The sequence below is a fragment of the Anabrus simplex genome, chromosome 1 (assembly GCF_040414725.1).
Source record: "Anabrus simplex isolate iqAnaSimp1 chromosome 1, ASM4041472v1, whole genome shotgun sequence".
Taxonomy (NCBI): domain Eukaryota; kingdom Metazoa; phylum Arthropoda; class Insecta; order Orthoptera; family Tettigoniidae; genus Anabrus; species Anabrus simplex.
The window spans coordinates 233,315,498-233,339,025 of NC_090265.1; the positions used below are offsets into that span (position 1 = coordinate 233,315,498).

The 23,528-nt window shown below is 40.8% G+C and overlaps 1 protein-coding gene across 2 annotated transcripts in view; it reads left to right on the top strand.

The window, feature by feature from the left end:
- Positions 1-23,528, top strand: part of LOC136864356 (octopamine receptor beta-2R) — a 1,721,356-nt gene that overhangs the window by 578,459 nt on the left and 1,119,369 nt on the right. For both annotated transcript variants that reach the window (XM_068231021.1, XM_068231020.1), the window contains one exon: positions 22,020-22,080. In XM_068231021.1, coding sequence (XP_068087122.1) covers positions 22,079-22,080 — 2 coding nt within the window. In that variant the 5' untranslated portion in view covers positions 22,020-22,078. The remainder of the gene's footprint in view (positions 1-22,019; positions 22,081-23,528) is intronic.

Sequence of the window (23,528 nt, forward strand, 5' to 3'; positions counted from 1 at the left end):
CTTTGCAGCTGAGAGGCTCCATCCGGCCCCTCTCTGCGTTTTACTCCTCCATTCTTGATGGCGTAGTTCCACAAAAGATTTCCTGGCACATTACCATTTTACACTCGTATCTTAATTTCCACAAACCTTCACCATTTACAACGTTAACACTGAATACTTTAACTTGGAGACAACAAATTACTATCCTAGACCCAAGAATTTAATATTTACGCTATTTAATCTTCGTCCAACTACCGCACAATGGACCTGGACACGTACGACGAGGTGTCAACTTTTACGCCCGTCGCGATACGCTTGTTTCGTACGGCACTCTTGACATGTTCATGACATCGGTTCGATATAGCAAAGTACAGGCTACTACTTCCTTAAAGTACTGTTCGTCACACAGTCTATTATGTACGTACTTATTTGATATAATTTATACTACTCCCTTGCAGTGTAATTACTTTACGTCACTGATATTCATAAATGACAAACACTGTCCTACGTTAACCATTTCTAGTTCATTTTGCTTGAGCGCGATCACATTTTACAAACACTGGCGGATGCTCGCGCCATTAAATGACTGTACGTCCGTAGAATTCTAAGTTAGCGGCGACCAACAGTTCAGCTCCCGATATTCAATTCAAGTGTGCTGCGACCGTCAATTCAGCTCCCGAGATTCACTTCAAGTGTACCGCGACCGTCAATTCAGCTCCCGAGATTCGCTTCAAGTGTGCTGCGACCGTCAATTCAGCTCCCGAGATTCACTTCAAGTGTCTTGGCGAGGATCCCTTGCCCCGTATATATGGATGAAGCCTTTTTCCCGCGGATTCGTTGACGTCATACCCCTTAGGGAGGGGGTGGATTTTTAATATCGGTACTTGCACTCCGAATTGGAAGTTAAAATTTACATCAAATTAATCCACTCCGCTAGCATATCTGCTGGATTAAATATGAACTCCTGGTGATCACAGATTTAGGAGATACGGGTGGATTTAGCTCCTCACATTTCGCGCCTTCGTGAGCGTCCCTTACAACGTGGTCTTCTTTCAGCCAATGACATTCAAGCTGTCTGGTTTCCAAGAAATCCAGCCTTCAATTTATTTAATTTGCCAATAATTATTGATTATTTTTCCATGCGTGACATCTAATAAATTCATTACATCCATCCGTGTACTCACAATAATTCATTACTGAATACTTTTGTAGTTACGAAATTATCTCATCCATCATTCCTTAAGATGGTATCACTGAGCCTTCCATTAAATTTTTACGATTGGCCGGCAAGCGGTCACGTGATTTAACTCTCCACCTGCTCGAACTTAGGCCAGCGAACGTACACGCGGCCGCTGTAATTTTCCACGAGGTCACGGACTTTCCGTACTGCCAAAAATATCCCAAGGTATTACTCATGTTGTGAGTTTCCTTTGTATGACTCTCCCCCTTCCTCTTTCTGACCAAGACTTATTTGTGGACTCTGTATTTCCTTGTTCGCCAACTAATGAGATTCCCTGCTGTGAAGTAGCTAAAAGTTGTCGTGTTGAGCTAATCCGTCAGGCTCCAGTCTGTCGTCCTTCCTTCGCTCTGATTTCGACATTACATAAACGAAATATTTTCAACTACACTTCTGTATTTCAATAAATGTACCATATATTATTTTACCGATCAAATCATGACTGACTATGGGCCTAAGTCACTCGGGTTCAATATATAAATGAAGATGTGTGGTAAGGCATACACGCAGGCCATTAACAAGAGGAATTAATCGTATGTGGTTAGAAACCCCAGCCCGGCCGGGAATCAAACCAAAGGCTCTCTGAACCGAAGGCCACAATGCTTCCCATTCAACTAACGGGCTAGACAGTCGAGAATACAGCCTCATTGATTTGCTTACAAATGGCTACATGCATCTCCTCTGTTGTCACATCCCTTTCCTCTGAGAATATTACATAGTTATTAGGTTCTCACTAGCTTCTTGCACTCTTTGTTTAATAACTTGACAAAAGTGTAAAGTTCAAGTTCACTTTCAACTTTAGATACACTATATCTTTGCCAAACATGTGATTTCTGACAACCTTGATAGCATAGGCAGTTTGTCACTGTCTTCGTACCCAGGATGGCGAGTAAGAGAACTCTTGCAGGAAAGAATTCCGACACCTTAGTACCCCCTCCAGGGAGTGCCTTCCATAACAATATATACTGTCATGCGTTCGAAATATCTACAACCTGTACGTAGTGTACAGTATATAACACTGCGGCACGGTCCAGAGGGGACTAAGGGTATATAATCAGTATACAGTAGGCCTACTTAAAATTAGTAATACTTTCAATGCAATTCTCGTTTCCTTAATCATGAAAACTGTTCGTGAAATATAGATTTTATCCTCCAATACCACTCAACCAGCTGGTGACCCAAATACTACTAGCATATGCAAAGAAGAATTACTCAAGAAAAAAAAAAAAAAACAAGAGTGAAGCTGTGTCCATTTTACTTTTTAATGTGTTACACAAAAGTGCACTAGAGTCGTATGCGTGGGAGAATAGTTAATGTATAGTACGTAGCAGTAGTGCAGAGTTTTCATCTAGCAGCTGTTCGGTCTGATGCACACTGGTATCTTTTTCTGCTCGACATTTAGCACCAGAAAAGTGCATGGGGAGTCTAACAGACGAGCTATTCTTCATATCAGTGCAGATGTTTCAACGTTATACTTCTGTTATTATTATTATTATTATTATTATTATTATTATTATTATTATTATTATTATTATTATTTATAGGTTTTACGACACCCCAATTGCTTTTGAAGTTTTTCGGGGACACGGAGGTGCCGGATCATTATCCATCCAAAGTTATTTTACGTGCCAATAAATCTACTGACAGGAGGCACCTTCAAGTACCACCGGACCCAACCAGGATTGAACCTGCCAAGTCGGGGTCAGAACCGTCTGAACCACTCAGCGTGACATCATATTATTATTATTATTATTATTATTATTATTATTATTATTATTATTATTATTATTATTATTATAAGTAAACTCGTATCCTCATACCGAGGTAATGCAGCTCTTTTCAGGCACACCCCCATTGGAGGTGAGATGCATGTACCATTTCAATCACATACCAGACCTCTGGCAATACCGGGAATCGAACCCGGGCCCCCAAGGACGACAGCTAATAACACTAACCGTTACGCTACGGAAGCGGATTATTATTATTATTATTATTATTATTATTATTATTATTATGAATAGGTAAGGGTTATTCTGCCCGAAGGCAGTCCGAACCTCCGCAGAGGTGTTCCTAAGCCGGAGTTTACGTGCGGTAGGGTGGCCAGTTCCTTTCCGCTCCTCCATTCCCTTACCCCCACCAACAGCGCGTGGCAACCCATCCAACTCCTAACCACGCCCAATGTAGCTTAACTTCGGAGATCTCACGGGATCCGGTGTTTCAACACGGCTACGGCCGTTGGCTTATTATTAATAATAATAATAATAATAATTATTATTATTATTATTATTATTGTTACGGAGTTACCTGTGGAGCAGAAGAGGTGAAAGAAGGTGCCGGGATGAATGGGTCTAACTACAATGTCAAGAAAAGAATTTAAAAACTTAAACTGAAGGTTATATTTTCGAAAAACAACAAAATTAACAACTTCTCACTTAGTGATATAACAGTGACGTTTCAGGTACAAGACTTAGAAAAATCCAAGATATCGGAACCTTAACACCCGTGGGCTACAAGCCCCTAGTTTAAAAATTTTTGAGCTCCCAGCTCAAATTTTACAGACAAGCATAAATTTGTTCAAAGGGCAGAAATCCCCTAAATTCATGGAGCCCTTGCTCCCAAGATCCAACATCTAGCTTTCAAGAGGCATACAGTAATCTTATTTTGGAACCGAGCTAACAGGCTCTCAGTTTTCAAGCCTACTCAAGGCAACACCAAAAATTTCTTACACCTTTTGGCCTTCCATGGCCCAACTTACAAATTGAAACAGGGGTAACTCGTACCCAACCTATAGGGCCTTCGTGTAAAAAGAAATAACAGTTAAATAAATGGACCGTACACAAAGTGAAAGGAGGCGAATGCTTGCACTCCTAGATATGAACACTTAAAACCTAAGGGGCACTAGGCCGAAGAAACGGACTATTCCTAAACTATGGAGGTGACTCGTATAAGAATAAGTTAAGACATTACGGAAGGGAAGAAAACCAGTTACAAAACGTAGTCGCCTCAAACCAGTATGAAGGGGAGCTCGAGAGGGTACATCACTCTCTATCCCCGATTTACTGTTCAAGACTTTATGAAGGTTTTACATTAGCCGGCAGAAGTTACATCTGTAGGAAAACTAGGTTACATAGTTAAAGATTCGAACCTTTCCCTTAGGTTAAACTGCGGAGCTAGCAAGAAATAAAGACGTTATGTGGCCATTACCTTGTCGGTGTACTGCTGCCTGATGAAAGAGGCGCCTCCCGCCTCGTGCTTGACACACACACACACTAGGTTAGATGACGATCAATTGGCCAGGAGACGTGAAAATCAGCAGTTTATAAACCCTCGGGGAAAGTTCGAGACCGTTCACGAATAAACCAGCCACACCATCTCAATTTATTGGTTGATTTAAAGGTTACACTAAAAATCGAAGAAGAAGGCTGTGATAGGTTAAAAATTTATTACAGAAATTTGGGATTGGCTACATTCAAAACTGGCGGCAAGAAAAGATCAATATTGCCAACCAAAAAATAAATGAACATAAATTAGTAAAAAAAAAAAGCCTTATGAATACCAAACTTCTTTAAATCAAAAGTTCTTTCACTTCGCACCAGGGTGCATGATCATCATTTTTTTTTTTTTTTGCAGTGACATCTATGGAAGAATGTCCAAACTTCAAATAAAACAAGTAGAAATTCACACAGTGCAGGAAACTTCACAATAACTAAGTTCCATCAGATTTTAGTGGTAACATCTTGTGAGTAAAGGTTTAAGTAGGTCTAGTTTCAAGTTCACGGTTCCTCCAGTAGAGGAGTTCTTTTAGGCGCATGATTCAAATGTGCGGCGTAGAGGTGTACCTCCCGGTACAATTATTATTATTATTATTATTATTATTATTATTATTATTATTATTATTATTATTATTATTATTATTAGAATTTGTTTTACGACGCAGGTCACAGATAGGTCTTGTGGCGACGATGGGATAGGAATGGGCTAAGAGCTGGAAGGAAATGGCCGTGGCCTTAATTAAGGTATAGTCCCAGCATTTGCCAAGTGCGAAAATGGGAAACCACGGAAAACCATCCTCAGGGCTGCCAACAGTGAGATTTGAACCCGCTATCTCCCGAATGCAGGCTGACAGCTATCAGGTGTATATTATGCATAAGTCTTTTCTGGTTTCACTAAGAGATGGCGCCCACGAACAATACGCAACGTATGAATTTGACACATGTAATTTTGTTCGTCTGACATTAACCTACCAACACACATAAGTTTATACCGCCAAACACTAGCGTCTATGTTGTATCGTTCAATGATCTTGTCGAAGTTTGTGCCTGAATAAGAGCATTTGTGGCGCGCATTCCTTTTCTTATTTAATCAGAAGGAAAAAGGAAAGTAATCGTTTGCTGGTATAAACACATGTTTATGTCATAATGGACATGTTGCGATATGTAATTAACAAGAAATGTTGAACTTATTCTGCGCATGATGGGATATAAAAGGTACAACAGAGAGAGTATACTGTAGCTTTAAGTTATATAAACATACAGCGCACTACACTACCAACCAGTACAGAAACTCGCAATAGTGAATACGTCCCTTCACGTAGGGTTGGCATCAGCGAGGACGTCAGGCCATAACTTGACCAAATAACATGCGAAGTACCGACCTCAAGACACTGGCAATGAGACCATGGAAAAGAATGTTATTGATTTTACGTCCCACTAACTCATTCTACGGTTTTCCGTGGCATGGGGGGTCGGAATTTTGTCCCACAAGAGTTCATTTGCGTAGCGGTAAATCTTCCAAAACATCCTTACTTTTCTTCATTAGCCTGTAAAAAACACTTGTCCCAAATTTCAGATATTTGTATGGGAAGCGTGCGGTATATTAATAACGTGTTTTTTGAACTCACCCTAATTTCACCCCGTTTGTCACAAGACATCGGAATAAACTATCTGTACTCTTCCTAACTATCTTATAACAAACACATCTGCGAAATTTCATTACTATAGCTTTGTGAGAAATTTGAAAATGAATGATATTATAATTAACGTAGTTACCCCAATCTTATCCCTTTAATCACAAAATATTGGAAAGAAATATCTTCGTTCTTTCTAATTAGCTTATGAAAATATCTGTGCCAAATTGCAGTCCTATAGCTTCGTTGGAAGTTTCAGAATTAAATATTGCAATAAATCGGAGATAGCCCTATTCTCCGCCCTTAATCAACAAATACTGGAATGAAACAACCTTACTTCCTTTAACTAGCTCACAAGAAATGCTTGTGTCAAATTTCAGCAGTCTACCGTTTTGGAAATTGTACGATTTACTGATATTGTGTTTAGGGCAGTTACCCCAATTTCGCCCCGTTTATCACAAAACATCGGAATACAATATATTTAGTTTCCTTAATTAGCTTATAAGAAACACCTGTGCCTGTTCCAAACGTCATCCCTCTCGCTTTGTGCGAAGTGAATGATCTAGTGATATTGTGTTTGAGGGGAGTTACCCCAAATTAACCCCCTTTTACTCCAGAGCATCTTTCCTTTTCCCTAACTAGCTTGTAACGAAATCTTGTGCCAAATTATATTCCTGTACCTCTCTGAGAAGTGAGCGATTTAGCGATATTTGAATTAGGGTCGTTATCCCAATCTTCAACCCCTTTATCACAAAATATTGGAGTAAAATATTAATTAGCCTATGAGGAACAGTTGTGCCAAATTTTAACCCCGTGCTTTTGTGGTAAGTGTACGAATTGGTAATGATACTGTGTTTGGGATAGTTGCGCCAGTTTCACTCCGTTTATCACAAAACATCGCAATAAAACATGTACTTTCCTTAACTAGCTTATAAGAAACAAAAAAGCAATGCCATCTCCGTACAGGCCTTGAAGGCCCTGGGAGGGGTGGAAGGTAAAGACTTCCACTACCCGTAACCTCGGCACTTGAAGAGGTTGGAGTGGTTAGCTCTACGCCCGGCCGCCTTTGCCCCCAGGAATTAACCTGGTACTCATTTTAGTGTAGGCTGAGTGAACCTCAGGGTCATGTGCACCTCCGGAAGTGGGAATTTCGTTTCTTAAATTTTTCGACTTCCTGACGGGAATTCGAATCCATGTCCTTCCGGGGGAACCGAGCACGCCTTTACCACCTCGGCCAGGCAGTCCCTGCTTATATGAAACATTTGTGCCAAATTTCAGCACTCCAACTTTGTGAGAAATATACAATTTTGTGATATTGCGTTTAGGGTAGTTAACCCAATTTCACACCGTTTAACCTAGAACATCGGAATAAAATGTCTTTATTTTCCTAATTGTCTTATAAGAAACAGTTGTGCCAAATATCAACCAACAAGCTTCATGGGAAGTGTGAGAACTAGTGCTTTTGCAATTATGGTTTTATCCCAATCCCAATGAGGTTTCACTTTTCATTTGCTTATGAGAAACATCTGCACCAAGCTGCAACTCTCTAGCTTCATGGGAAATGTGAAAATTAAGTAATGTAATTAGGGGAATTTACCCCTGTTTCACCCCTTAATAAAAATGTTTAGAATAAAATATCCTTATTTCTATAATTACCGTATAAGAATACTGGAGCCAAATTTCAGCTCTCTATCTTCGTGGGAAGTGACTTATTTAGTGATATTTTGTTTGAAATAGCTACCCCAATTTTACCCCGTTTGTCTTAAAACACCCGAATAAAGCCTCATTACTTTTCCTAATTAGCTTATAAGAGACACCTGTGTTAAATTGTAGCCCTCTATCTTTGTAGGAACTGTGAGAATTATGATGCTTTTAATAAGCTAATTTCGCCGCTTTAATCACAAAACATCGAAATAAATACTAGACTAATAATAATAATAATAATAATAATAATAATAATACGAGTAATAATGTCCGCCTCTTCGGTGTAGTGATTAGTGTGATTAGTTGCCAACCCTGGAGGCCCAGGTTCGATTCCCAGCTCTGCCACGAAATTTAAAAAGTGGTACGAGGGTTGGAACCGGGTCCACTCAGCCTCGGAAGGCCAACTGAGTAGAAGGGAGTTCGATTCCCTCCTCAACCATCCTAGAAGTGGTTTTCCGTGGTTTCCCACTTCTTATCCAGACAAATGCCGGGATGGTACCTAACTTACGGCTACGGCCGTTTCCGCCCCTCTTCCTTATCTATCCCTTCTAATCTCTCCATCCCCCACCAGGCCCCTGTTCAGCATAGCAGGTGAGGCCGCCTGGGCGAGGTACTGGTCCTCCTTGCCAGTTGTATCAACCCGACCCTTACGCTCCAGATCACTGCCCTTGAGGCGGTAGAGGTGGGATCACCCGCTGAGTCTAAGGGAAAAACCAACCCTGAAGGGTAAATGGATAGAGAAGGAAAATAAATAATAATAATAATAATAATAATAATAATAATAATAATAATAATAATAATAATAATAATAATAATAATAATAATAATAATATGCTATCGCATGCATGTGTCATTTATGCCGGCTGTGCGTCAGTTTCAACGATGCGTTTTCATCTATCAGATGGCTGGGTGAACCGGATCGCTGTTGGTTTGAGTCATAATTTTGTTGGATAAACGCGATTTGTGTCACTAGACATAGTACGATATGGAGTGTCAAATGGACTTTGTTCTGCCCTTCAAAATTCTGACAACCTTTCTCGGGTTGAACCCGCGATCTTAGGATCAGGGCCGGGCTGAGTGGCTCAGACGGTTAAGGCGCTGGCCTTCTAACCCCAACTTGGCAGGTTCGATTCTGGCTCAGTCCGGTGGTATTTGAAGGTGCTCAAATACGACAGCCTCGTGTCGGTAGATTTACTGGCACGTAAAAGAACTCCGGGACTAAATTCCGGCACCTCGGCGTCTCCGAAGACCGTAAAAGTAGTTAGTGGGACGTAAAGCAAATAACATTATTATTATTATTATTATTATTATTATTATTATTATTATTATTATTATTATTATTATTATCAGGAAGTTGACACTCAACCACTGATCTACAGAGGCAGCTACTGATGTCACTGTACTCCTTATACTAGTTCGAGATGGGGACCTCGTTAACACGTGAGTATATTATAAAACTGTACGAACATCCAGGTGGAATTGTAGACCTTATCCTTGACGAGTTGAGGTCATAACAGTAACTACTCTGGTTTTGGAGGTCAACTACTTTCAACTCGTAAGATGAATCAGCTGAGAGTAAAAAAGTCAAGGAATGGAAATGAGTACCTAGTGAGAGTGGTTCTGGTGCATTCTCCTTAACTGGTCTTGAGGAAGCGCAGACCAGGATCCATTGAGTCAAACACTATCTCGTCGTTGCGCCTCGAAATACCGTTATGTGACAATGCTGAGTGGAGAAATACTGGCCCGCAGCACATTCATCTTTTAGAACGAAAATTCGTTCATATAGTTCACAGGAACTTTCTGGTGAGAGTTATAACCTGAAATGTTATCACATAGCGGCTTCCCTAGGCGCAACGACGATCTACAGTAATCCACTATCACTTTAATAGTAGCTGTACGAACTGTACAAAAGTGCTAGGGTGTCAGCCGCCGCATCCCAACATCGAGGTTTCCTACTGGGCTGGGAGAGTCGGAATATTTAAAAGGGAAGAAATTAGGAATAGGTCATCCAATTAAGTTCCAGTTTCTCCGCTATGTGACAGTATTATTATTATTATTATTATTATTATTATTATTATTATTATTATTATTATTATTATTATTATTATTATTATTATTATTATTATTATTATTATTATTATTATTATTATTATTATTATTATTGAATATCTTAGTGACTTAATGGCAAGCATACATGACTTTATGCCCAGACGGCCCCGGGATTTCAACCATGGATGGTTAATTCCTCTAGCTCGGGAACTAGGTGTTTTATTCGTCTTAATATATTTATTTTTATTTACATACAATACACCATACCGCCGACCATCACAGACACTCACAGTGGTGAATACATGCATACTTTCTTCCACATATGATTGGCGTCAGAAGAGTATGCGCCATAAAACCGAGTCAAATCGACAACTAATGCCAAACACGATACGGAAAAATGCCAGGAAGAAGAGGATGATTATTATTATTCTTTCTTTCTTTCTTTCTTTCTTTCTTTCTTTCTTTCTTTCTTTAACCTCCAGTGTTGGCTTTCCTTCGGACTCAGCGAGGGATCCGACCTCTACCGCTTCAAAGGCAGCGTCCTGGAGCTTGAGACTTGGAATCGGGATATACAACTGGGAAGGACGACCAGTACCTCGCCCAGGCGCCCTCACCTGCTATGCTGAACACGGGCATTACGGAGGGATGGGAAGAGGGAAGGAAGCGGCTGTGGCCTTAAGTTAGGTACCACCCCGGCATTTGCCTGGAGGAGACGGAAAACCACTTCGAGGATGGCTGAGGTGGGAATCTATTCAGTTGATCTCCCGAGGCTGAATGAACACCGTTCCAGCCACCGTACCACTTTTCAAATTTCATGACAGAGCCGTGAATCGAATCCGGGCCTCCGGCGTTGACAGCTGATCACTCTAGCCACTACACTACAGATGTGGCTATTATTATTATTATTATTATTATTATTATTATTATTATTATTAATTATTATTATTATTATTATTATTATTATTATTATTATTATTATTATTATTATTATTATTATTATTATTATTATTTCCAACTCCGTAGAATAACGGTTGGCATCATTAGCTAGCTACCGTCCTCGTTGTCCCGAGTTCGATTCCCAGTACTGCCAGAAATTTAATAATGTCAGGTGGAGTGGTATGTGGCTAAAAATGGTACATGCAGCTGACCTCCATTGGTGGGTGTGCCTGAAAAGAGCTGTACCATCTCAGGATGAGGACACGAGTTTATATTATTATTATTATTATTATTATTATTATTATTATTATTATTATTATTATTATTATTATTATTATTATTATTATTATTATTATTATTATTATGTGTCCAAACCTTGTCTCATTTCTCTACTTGGTCGGGTAAAAGTGAGATGAATCAATGTGGTGAGTTTTTACAACCGAATTCCCTTCCTGACGTCAACCTCATCAGACAAGTTAGCGGGAAGAATTAAATGACGTAATATATGGTACTGGAATGGAGATGGTGTAAACCGGTGTCGGCACATAGCCTAATCCTGTCAAATAGCACCAAGGGGTCTGGTCAAGATTTAACTTACCCATCCGACGAGGAATCACCATCGACCTCGTCATAGGCCCTCATTCAATGAACTCTGCGCGGAGGTTTGGAATAGAATCCATCCTTTTGGCGGGCGGTTAGACCTAGTAATTAAAAATTGTATACCACGACCTCTCCTACCCCACCGGTCAACATTCTGGCGAAGACGTTTTCGACCAACGGGACTGGAACCGTCTATCCAAGGTGTCTGACCAAATGAACTGACCACCAGGGGCGCTTTTATTATTATTATTATTATTATTATTATTATTATTATTATTATTATTATTATTATTATTATTATTATTATTATGTAAGCCTGTCTTAGATAGTCGAAATTACTAAGAAATAGTCGGGAATATTGAATGGACTTTTAATAGATCTTATAACTTAGTTAAAACTTACATCTTCCAGGTGTTATGCAGCATTTGAATGGAATCAGGACAGGTATTTATTTTCTTACAAACCATGGTTGTAGCTGTAGATTGCGGTTTTACTTTGATGGCTATCGATCTGCGTACTACTGAAGAAGCTGAATACGGCTGTGCAAAACACCGGACTGGAAGGATTTATAACAGCTCTAAATGTTGTCCTGGTGACTTATTCATTCTGACAGAGAAGGCTAAATTTAGAAGAAAATACCTCCGTTTAAGATCGAATGATACATCGGGATTAACAGGCGTTAAATCTATTCTTGGAATAAAACAACTTTCTTCCTGAAGTTGAGCCCGTCAGAATTTCTGCATGAACGATCATTTTGTCTAGCTTCAGTACAGTCAATCTTGTTACATTGCACAAACCAGCTTTATTAGCTTCAATAACACCATCGCACTCTACGGAGCCAACGCTATTTTACGTTATTTGGTCAGGTGTCAAACTATTCAGAATCAGTTTCGTTTCTTCGGAACAAAATTGCTACTTTGGAAAAATTATACTCTCACTTGGATGAAAAGAACAATCAAGTGAATCTTATACAATATATTTTTTTAAATCTGGTTTTGTTGAATCTCGTTAATGCCATTTGGCCTAGTTCTCCGTTGCCGTGTTTCAGAAGCCATTCACTGAAGTTGGGCTGTATATTAGAAGACTATTAAATCCTGACTGGACAATATATATATATATTTACAATTGGCTTTACGTCGCACCGACGCAGATAGGTCTTATGGTGAGGATGCGATAGGAAAGGGCTAGGAGTGGGAAGGAAGCGGCCGTGGCCTTAATTGAGGTACAATCCCAGCATTTACGTGGTGCAAAAATGGGAAACCACGAAAAACCATCTTCAGGACTGCCGACATTAGGGTTCGAACCCACTATCTCCCGAATAGTGGATACTGGCCGCACCTAAGCGACTGCAGCTATCGAGCTCCGTGACTGGACAATAGCTGCCCTGTGACAGTGAGGAATCACTGTCAGGCAGTGTCGGAAGTCTGCACCAAGCGAGATCACATTTCTAGCGAAGGTTGATTTGTTGTTCATTATAATTAGCTAATCTACTGCTGAAATGTCATAATGGGAAGCCATGGTTGCCTCGTACCATATGATTAACTTAGCCTGTCTCATGTCCTCTGCATCTTCTGATATCATTATGTTAGGCATAGAGATACTCATTATTCTTGCTTTTCTGTGACAACTTTACACAATTCTTCTTTCTCCAAATGTATCGTTTTAGCTTCATTTGTTTGTAACTAAATATTTTATCTTTGCCAATTTAGCCTATGTTTACTCTTTTTGTCTTTCTCGTGGAGTTTTAGAAAGTTGGATGGTCGGCTTATTTACAATTTGTACATTTAACACAGGACATTCATACGACCTTTGACAATCGAGGATTCTTTTCACGTGGGACCTCCATGAACGTAATATTCTCCCGACGGATTGCGCTGAAGATGGCAGATGTGGCAAAAGCGATGGCGTAAACTCCACAATTGATCATGTTAGGCTGATGATCTACACGGTGATAAACACTGGGAGAGGAGTCGGTAACAGCCTAAATAAAAAATCCTTCTCTCCTGGCAAAGAAGTATTAGTGTTGCAGCCATCATTATAAACACATATACAGTGCGTGGCATAATCCACGTTTTTAACATTTCCGCTAATTATCTCTTTGTGTGGACGTATAGCCTGTTACACTATGTCGAGAGCTCCAAGCTCCAATGAAAAGAAAGAACATTTTATGGCCTAAAATTTGTTCTCCTGGTGTCAGTATCGTTAAACAAGAAATTAGCATAATCTCTCGATAAATAATCACCAGATTGTAATTCACTCATTAAATCTATCGTTATAGTGCGAGCAAATGGAGACGATGTCTACTTCCCAGATAATTAAATACACAGAACACAAATATAACGAATATTGAATTATTGTCATTTGCTAATATCGCTCTTTATAACGCGAACACATATGGTCTAACACCATGGTTAGCCGGTTCGAGCCCCGTTGGTCTAAAACAATTCCACCATCAGAATGTTGGCCACAGGGTAAGAGAGGTGGTGGCATACAATAATAATCACTAGACTGATTCCAAACCTCTCCGCAGTGCTCATATGGAGTGAGGGCATATGGCGCTGTTGTTGGTGATTAGTCCGTCGGATGGAGATATAAAGCCTTGAGGAGACACCTTGGTACTATTCGACACGAGTAGGCTATGTGCCGGCACTATCATATATCACGTCAATCATTTTATCTCATTAACTCCTCAGGTGAGGTTGACGTCAGGACAGTCGCTATTGTACCGGGCCGTACACCTCTACGCCGCACATTTAAATCTTGCGCCAATTAGAACTCCTCTACAGGAGAAACATAGAACTTGGAACTAGATCTACTTAAACTTTTCCTCAGAAGATGTCACCTCCTTAATTTTGTGATTGTGAAGTTTCCAGTACTGTATAAAATTCTACGCGTTTTGTTTTCCATTTATCAGAAGTTTCAACTTCCTGCAACAGATGTCACTACAAAAACTATGATCATGCACCCTGGTGCGAAGTGAAGGAACCCTTTTTGAAGAAATTTTGTATTCTTTTGTTCTTTACTAAGTTATGTTCGTTCATTTGTGGGTTGGCAATATTGATCTTTTCTTTCCACCAGGTTTGAATTCAGCCAATCCCTAATTTCTGTAATTAATTTTCGGCCTATCACAGGCTTCTTCTTCGATTTGGTGTGTAACTTTAGGCTAGCCAATAAAATTGAGAGGGTGTGGATAAATTATTCATGAAAGGTCTCGAATTTTCCCCAAGGGTTTATAAACTGCGAATTTTCACCGCTCTTCGCCATTTCATCAACATCTAACTGAGTGGAAGTGTGTTTGTGAAGCAGGAGGCGGGTGGTGCCTCTTTCCTCAGGCAGCAGTTCTTCAGCAAGGTAATGGCCGTTTAACATCTTTATTTCTTGCTAGCTCAGCAGTTTAACCTGTTCTTTTTCTGCTAAGGCCCAGTAGGTTGGGTACGAGATACCCCCCGTTTCATTTGTGTAAGTTGTGCCTTGATGGCAAGTAATTGTAAAGTCTGATATTGCCTTGAATAGGCTTGAAAAACTGAGAGCGTGTCAGCTCTTTTCAAGTGTTGTAAAGGTGCCTCTGGGAGGCCTGATATTGTAATTGCTGGAGCAAGGGCTCCATGTATTAGGGGATTTCTGCCCTTAAGTAAAGTTATGATCTTTGTAAATTTGAGCGTGTAGCTCAGGAAATGTAAGCGAGGAGCTTGAAGCCCAGGACTTGTAGAATTCACTACCTTGTATTTTATTTGACTCATTCTAACTTGCTTATGGGACCTGTTATATTGTTATTCGTTGATTTTTAAATTCTAAGAAAGAAAAGAAAAAGTAACCTTTGTTAAAGTTTTAAATTGCATGCTTGACTTTGTAGTTAGAACCGTTCACCCCGGCACCTTCTTTTACCTCTGCGTCCACGGGTAGCCCCGTAACAGCTACGAAGATTCAGCTCACTTTATATCCGGCGTCATAGAAAAACGGGACAAGGATTGAACATACATACAAACATAATTACTTACCCGTATATACACAATTCAAAAGTGTGCTTTTGTTTCATTGACGGAGTCTTTAATGTTCTTCCTTCGAAATCGTAGAGCATCACTTCAGAATATTCATCTGAGTTTTCGATCGGAGTTTACGAATGCACACAAGATGCTTTAATTTCAGAAACATACTCCTTGCACCGACGATTCTGGTTTCGATTTCTACATCTGGATCTTGCCCTTGTGTTTGTCAGCATCCTAGGTACTTGAAATGCGAGACCACTTTGGTAGTGTTTGTGTCCAGGTGATAACAAGTCTGGTGACTTTCTACTTGCTGTTAATCAGGAATTTTGTTTTTGAATGTTTATTTTAAATCGTAACTTCTCGCTCACTTCATTGATACCGTTCAAGGGTGCATTTCCTGGCGAGAATTAGTGTTAGAATGTACTGTGCCTTCTGGTTTAGGCTAGAACAAATTTCAAATTTGTTACATTCATAGACCTGTCTCAGTCTCAACCTTGGCTTTGACAACATGAAATTGTCTGAGGTATGAGCAATGCTAGTAATGCCATTGCCGGGCTTAGTAGCTCAGACGGTTGAGGCGCTTGCCCTCTGCCCCCAGCTTGACAGTTTCGATCCTGGCTCAGTCCGGTGGTATTTGGAGGTGCTCGGCCGGGCTGAGTGGCTCAGACGGTTAAGGCGCTGGCCTTCTGACCCCAACTTGGCAGGTTCGATCCTGGCTCAGTCCGGTGGTATTTGAAGGTGCTCAGATACGACAGCCTCGTGTCAGTAGATTTACTGGCACGTAAAAGAACTCCTGCGAGACTAAATTCCGGCACCTCGGCGTCTCCGAAAACCGTAAAAGAGTAGTTAGTGGGACGTAAAGCAAATAACATTAATTATGGAGGTGCTCAAATACGTCAGCTTCGTGTTGGTAGATTTATTCTCACATAAAAGAACTCTGCGGGACTGAATTACCGCACCTTGGCGTCTCTTAACACCGTAAAAATAATTAGTGGGACGTAAAGCCAATAACATTATTGAGTAGCTCAGGCGGTAGAGCACTGGCCTTCTAAGCCCAACTTCGCAGGTTCGATCCTGGCTCAGTCCCATGGCATTTGAAAGTGCTCAAATAGGCCTACCTCAGCCTCGTGTCGGTAGATTTACTGGCACAAAAATAACTCTTGCGTGACAAAAATTCAAGCACCTCGGCGTCTCGGAAAGCCATAAAAATTGAGTTATTAAGACGTAAAACAGATAGCATCCAATTTCTTATCCTGTCAGTCCCTGCTATGAATGGTGAGAAAATGTCACTCATAGGGTCTGTTGGTGCGTGGATTGCAATGGGCTTGGATGACTGATAGTAATTATGACTTGGTGAGGAAAGCATCGGGAAACTACCTCAGTTGTCATTTCCTTAGTATGCCTCCTCAGTGACCCCCAGGCTATCTATGATAGCTGGTGTTGAGGATCAACACTCAGCATGTACAACTGTTCAAGGGAAATGATGATCTTCTAGTACATGGAGCTATTGATCTCGCTGTCCCGTGTCCTTCACGTGAAGCACCAGGGACAAAAGCAAGCTCCTTTACATACTCTTGTTTAAAACACTAGCAAGTGCAAGTACTGGGGTAACGACACTGTTTGACCTAGATGTCTCACCGTCAGTGAACTCAGACATGCCGTATTAATGACGCCTTTGTTTTCAATTTAAAATACGACTGTTGTTCTTAGACTCGCACAATGAACAAGTAACATGGAGGATTTAATTACTCTTAGGACGCAGTCCTTCTCTTTTTTCCTCGTTCTCACTTTCTCGCTCTCATTTCATTGTCCGCTGTCTCGTTTCATTCCCGCCTAGGAACTGGCGACGGAACCATCATCGCTATATCTACGTCCTTTGAGAACACAATTGTGCAATTTATTTCCCTTTCACAAAAACACTTCGGAGAGACAAAAAATACAAACTTTAAAACTTCCTTCAGTTGCGCGCTTAATTAATTATGGTGCTTATTATACGGCTTTATAACTATGAGGGTGAAATGACTGTGTAAATTACAGGCTTCATTGTCGTATTAGGTTCTTTTCCTTTTTTAAATTCTGTTGAGATCTTGTTGAGAACTTTTTGGAATAAAATTAAGAGAATGGATATTTCTTGAAGATATTACTAGTTCATTGCAATCCTTGAAAGGCAGGATTTCCGATTAGGGAGGACGACATCCGCTAATGTGGTGGAAGGGGGGGGGGTATTGTCAGAGTTGCAGGTAAAACCAAGTCCCTGGGCCAAGAAATGTGAGTGATCACGCTTAAAATACCGCGTCGGGAGTTTTAACTGAGTCCGGTAAATTCCTGCACGTCCGGGACTAGATGATTTCTTTGCATTAATACCCTTTTAAAGCTAAAACCAAGTCTACTGTATGTTCCACTCAAGGTTAACTTCTCTGTTGCCTGGTTGCCTCCACTACGGTCCTTCCCCTCAGGCACACTATGCTCTGCTTTGCTGTGTAGCTGTTCTCTCCTACAGAATGGTTGCTGTCTCTGTTGTCTATAGCGATGACTGGAAGACAGCCACTCTGCCGTTCTCGAGGGGAAGCAGGATGCCATTTGCGAGGATAGTGGTGGAGAGCGTGCTGCGTGGTTTTGAGTGGCACATAAACTTGGTTTCTTTTATAGACACTTCTTATGACTAGCAGAGGATACCGTTGGTACATACTGCTGTCCTCATCGACAGGACAACCCACCGTTAATACAATCTACTCCCCGCACCCTCACCCACACGGGGGAAAACCATAACACACTGGCAAATACCACAGCAATACTTAAGGCCGCTATTAGCCGAGGACGACTAGTGGCGTAATTACTGTAGTTGCTCCGGCGAGTCGCGAACCATTGGATCAAATGGGACCTATTAGCCGCGGGCGACTAGTAGCGCAACTGAGCAACAAGTCGCCGGCCGTCATCTGAGCCGGCAACTGTTCTTGCTCAAATGTATGACAGGGCACTAGGCATTGCAGTAAATGTAACCTATTAGCCGCGGGTGAGTAGTGGCGCAACTAGTCGCCCGATGAACCTGCGCGCGCATACAGACATCACTCGACTTTGTGCTTTCCACCCACACACTTCATTAGCTTGTTGGTGTCATTCTGTGGTAGAGTGAATATTTTACTCGTTGATGTGCATTGCCATATTGTGATATATCTTTTAATGAACATGGAAACATCATATAAACTAGCACAAGAAATGAAGGAGATGACAAAATTATTTGAAAAGTCGAATACTGACCAAGCAAGTGGCAGTGTGGTTTGGGTCACGTAACTATCCGCTTGCATTCGGGGGATAGTGGGTTCGAAACATACTGTCGGCAGCCCTGAAGATGGTTTTTCGTGGTTTCCCACTTTCACGCCAGGCAAATGTTGGGGCTGTGCTTTAATAAAGGCCACGCTCGCTTCCTACTCACTCTTAGCCCTTTCCTATCCCATCGTCACCATAAGACCTGTCCGTATCGGTACAACGTAAAGCAGATTGTCAATAAAACATAATAGAAAAGAAAGTCGAATAAATACTGAAGAAGTAATGTTTGAGGTTGAAAGAAACCCGGCCATTTGAGACTCCAGCATTGAAAGTTACTCAGACAAAGTAGAAAAACTGAATTCTTGGGGGAGCATTTTGAAGAACTTCATTCCAGAATTAGAAGAAAACCCCCTAAGCGATAACAGTGTTCTAGGTAATTTTTATACTACTTTTACTACTCAGTGTAGAAATGTGTAATATTTATAAAATTCTATACCATTTAAATTTGTACCATTGTTTCTTTGTCTTGCTATATTAGTGAATTATAGCTCAGATGGATTGGGTAAAATGAAGAGTAAATAACTTTTTGTAGACCTGAAGTTTTATTTAGAAAAATCTTAAATATTACTGACACAAGGTTATTCAGTACTTTATAAGACAGAATACTTACCATTAATTAAAGTTGTACAATAAACACACGTTGCTTGTTTTTACCTACGTTATTTACTACTACTTACTACTATTACTGCCAACGGCCGTAGCCGTGTTGAAACACCGGATCCCATGATATCTCCGAAGTTAAGCAACATTTGGCGTGGTCAGGAGTTGGATGGGTTGCCACGCGCTGTTGGTGGGGGTAGGGGAATGGAGGAGCGGAAAGGAACTGGCCACCCTATCGCCCGTAAACTCCGGCTCAGGAACACGTCTGCGGAGGTTCGGACCTGCCTTCGGGCAGAATAACCCTTCCCTACTATTATTACTAGTTACTAAAATTATTTTCAAAACAAAGCAAATAATTTTACAGAAATAATTTTATATTAACATTCACGTTTTTCTAATTAAATTTATTTTAAATATATTTCGTTAGGAAGAATTAGTTAGCGCCCAACAACTATGAAACCGTCAATAACTAATGTATGTATGTACTGTTCACCCATTTTCTCGTTTCTCTACGGATAGAAATGAAAGTTACAAGATTGTGAGCAACTGCAAAATTACCTCAATAATATTGTGAGATGGACAGCAGGCAACGGTATGATGATAAACGCGGTTAAAAGTCAAGTTGTAAGTTTCACAAGTAGGAAGAGTCCTCTCGGTTTTAATTACTGCGTTGATCGGGTGAAAGTTCCTTATGGGGATTACTCTAAGTACCAAGGTGTTAATATAAGGAAAGAACTTCGTTGGGGTAATCATATAGATGGGACTGTAAATAAAGGGTACAGACCTCTGCACGTGGTTCTGAGGGTGTTTAGGGGTTGTAGTAAGGATGTAAAGGAGATGGCATATAAGTCTCTGGTAAGACCGCAAATAGAGTGTGGTTCCAGTGAATGGAACCCTCACCAGAATTACTTGATTCAAGGACTGGAAGAAATACAAAGAAAAGCAGCTCGATTTGTTCTGGGCGATTTACCGGCAAACGAGTAGCGTTACAAACATGTTACAAAGTTGGGGCTGGGAAGACTTGGGAGAAAGGAGGCGATCTGCTCGACTGTGGTATGTTCCGAGCTGTCAGTAGAGAGATGGCGTGGAATGACATCAGTAGACGAATAAGTCTTAGTGGCGTCTTTAAAGGTAGGAAAGATCATTTTATAAAGATAAAAGTTGGAATTCAAGTGGAAAAATTGGGGCAAATATTCGTTTATAGGAAGGGGAGTTAGGGATTGGAATAACTTACCAAGGAAGATGTTCAATAAATTTCCAATTTCTTTGAAATCATTTAAGAACATGCTAGGAAAACAACAGATAGGGAATCTGCCACCTGGGCGACTGCCCTAAATGTAGATCAGTAGTGACTGATGATGATTGATGATTGAATATTCGCAGGTAGTTTTACGACCGGATGCCCTTCCTGATATCAACCTCATCAGAGGAGTTAATGAGTCAGTTGTTAATGATTAACTAAAATATTTTTAATGTATTAAAATAATACTATTTTGAAAATTGCGGAAAATAGAGAAAATATGTATTATGAGAAACAAAGTAACGTCTATGGCATGACTTACCCCAGTATGGGGACCAGCTCAACTTCTGCTGGGTAAGACTTATGTAGTCCTGAGTCGTTTTCCGTTCTATCTTATTTTATGAAGGCAAGCAATTAGTAAAATGACGATTTCGACATGTGATGACAATTGAAACATTTACAGTAGCCCGCAGTTAGATCGTTAACCAATGTACGTAGCCTATAATGTAATCCTCTAGTCAGTCGAGAAACATGGGATGTTTCCGCATTTCCCTAACCCTTCGGCTTTTATTTTTTTAATTTTTAATAGAAGGGAAAAGAGAAGAACATCATAGGGCACCATTCTCTCTCCAGTGACTATTCCCCGGTGCGAAATGATCAACTATTCACAAGTTGCGCCACTGATAGCCCGGTACTTAAATCCTCTGGCAACAAGTGGCGCAACTAGTCGCCTTCGGCTAATAGCGCTCTATGATTTGAATATGCCGTTTCACATCGTGTTGGTGTCAGGGTTCGTTAAGCTCGGCGTATCTATATGTACAACGAAACTGCATCCTCTACCTTTCATCCTCCTCCTTCTCCTCCCCCACCCTTCAGCACCAGCAAGGTGAAAGGAACCCGAAACGATGGGTAGATTGTTCAGTAATAAATGGCACACCTATTAAAAGTAAAGCAGTCTATATAAGCATATAACAAGATACTATTTAATCCAAAACCAGTTTTCGGAAGCTTCGCTCCATCATCAGTGAATCATAAAAATATAAACTATTAATTTGTAAAAAGTAAGCACAATTGTCCTCGGCATTTAAACAAATCCAATACGACACAATTAATTTAATTTTAACTTTTAATAATCCACTGACGACGGAACGAAGCTTCCGAAAACCGGTTTTGGTTTAACTTATTTTAATACCTTTGTACTGATATAGACTTTTTTAATTTTAATGAATGTACCCAGCTATCAGCACTGTTACAATGGCTTTGATTTTTAATTATGGCAATGAATGGTAAAAAAAAAAACATTATTGATCCTATTGAGGGATTCGGATTCAGTTCTGGAATGTGTCCACCATATTTCCAGTGCTTTCTTGTTTTGAGACGTCCACTTAACAGGAATATGTTTTCGAAATGAAATCTGGAATGGTAATATATTAACGTGCATCTCTTTCTTTCCAGGTTTGTGCAGATATCTTGTCAGAAGTGATTCCTGAGATTTAACCACATAACCTGCTGGCATGTAAGTGACACATAATCTTGAAATCTGTTAATCAGCAAAATGTGCCCATGGTGGAAATGCACTGTAGATATATATGCCTTGGATTCCATTTCATAAAGGTTGTGAGATTAATCTCCTTATCACATTCAATATGTATAATAACAGACACACAATACGTTTCATACTTTAAGACAGGAGGATTTCAATTTCAATTCATAAAGTCAAAATCTGGTACTGAAGATAAGTGGACCCTGCATTAATGTGGGACTAAACGCTACGAAGAAAGAAGAAGAAGAAGGAGCAGAAGAATGTGGTACTGAGGTTCTAAATGCAATATACACTGGCATGCCAAAAGTCATGAGATAAGAGTATTTAAACAAATAGTTGGCGGCACCACCGTATAGTGACGTCTTGGAGGTGGCGAGACCTGTAACAGATGTTGTCTGACATCTCAAGAGTAAGTGTTCAAACCGCTTGTGCTGGTTTTGCCGAGTCTACGTGAATTGTCATCTTTCAAACGGGGCATAATAGTAGAGGCCAGATGGAAGGAACATTCCATTGTCGAAGTTGTGTGGACATTTAATATCCTTCAATTGGTGTACCGGAAATACCTCATGGAAGGCATTATCCCCCCACAGTGAATAGAGCAGTGGCCAACAACGAATGCTTAATGATCGCGATTAGCGGCGTCTGACTAGAATTATCCGTCGTAACAGACAAGCCACACTGGCAAACTCTCACCCGCATTCAATGCAGGAGGTACATGCAAGCACAGAAATGGTGTCCCGACGTAAACAATCAACACTGCCCCACTCCAGTACTGAAAGGTGGCGAGGGAGTGAAGGGGTGGTGTCGAAGGCCACTCCAGTACCGAGAAAGAGGGGAGGGAGTGAACGGGTAGTGCTGAAGGCAGGGTGTGTGTATTGCTATACATCCACCACTGTGCCCATTTCAATCACAACAGTCTTGTAGCGGGCTGTCTACCTGCAGCAATGCGTTAAGCGTGGAGGTGGGGGTATACCATTCTTTGTTTATACCGGGACACCATTTCTGTGCTCGCATGTACCAGACGCATATCCAGCAGGTCAGTGCAGCGTTCTACCAGAGTGCCCTTGTTAACACCGGACACAGCGTCTCGCCTGGGCGCATAACACTGCTAATTCGACACTGGAGGATTGGTGACACGTAGCTTGGTGCGGATGAATCACTGTTCCAGTCATTTCGAGCTGATGGTAGGGTCCGAATATGGCTCAGAGCCCATGAAACCATAGACCTCAGTTGTCAACAGGGCACCATACAGACTGGTGGTAGCTCCACAATGCTGACCTCGTTCACGTAGTATGGGCTAGATCTGCTGATCCACCTGAACAGGTTGTTGACCAATGACTGCTGCGCTGAACTGCTTGCAACTTGCAACGCGTCATGGACTTCACGTATCCCTACAACGATGAGATATTCTAGGATAATGC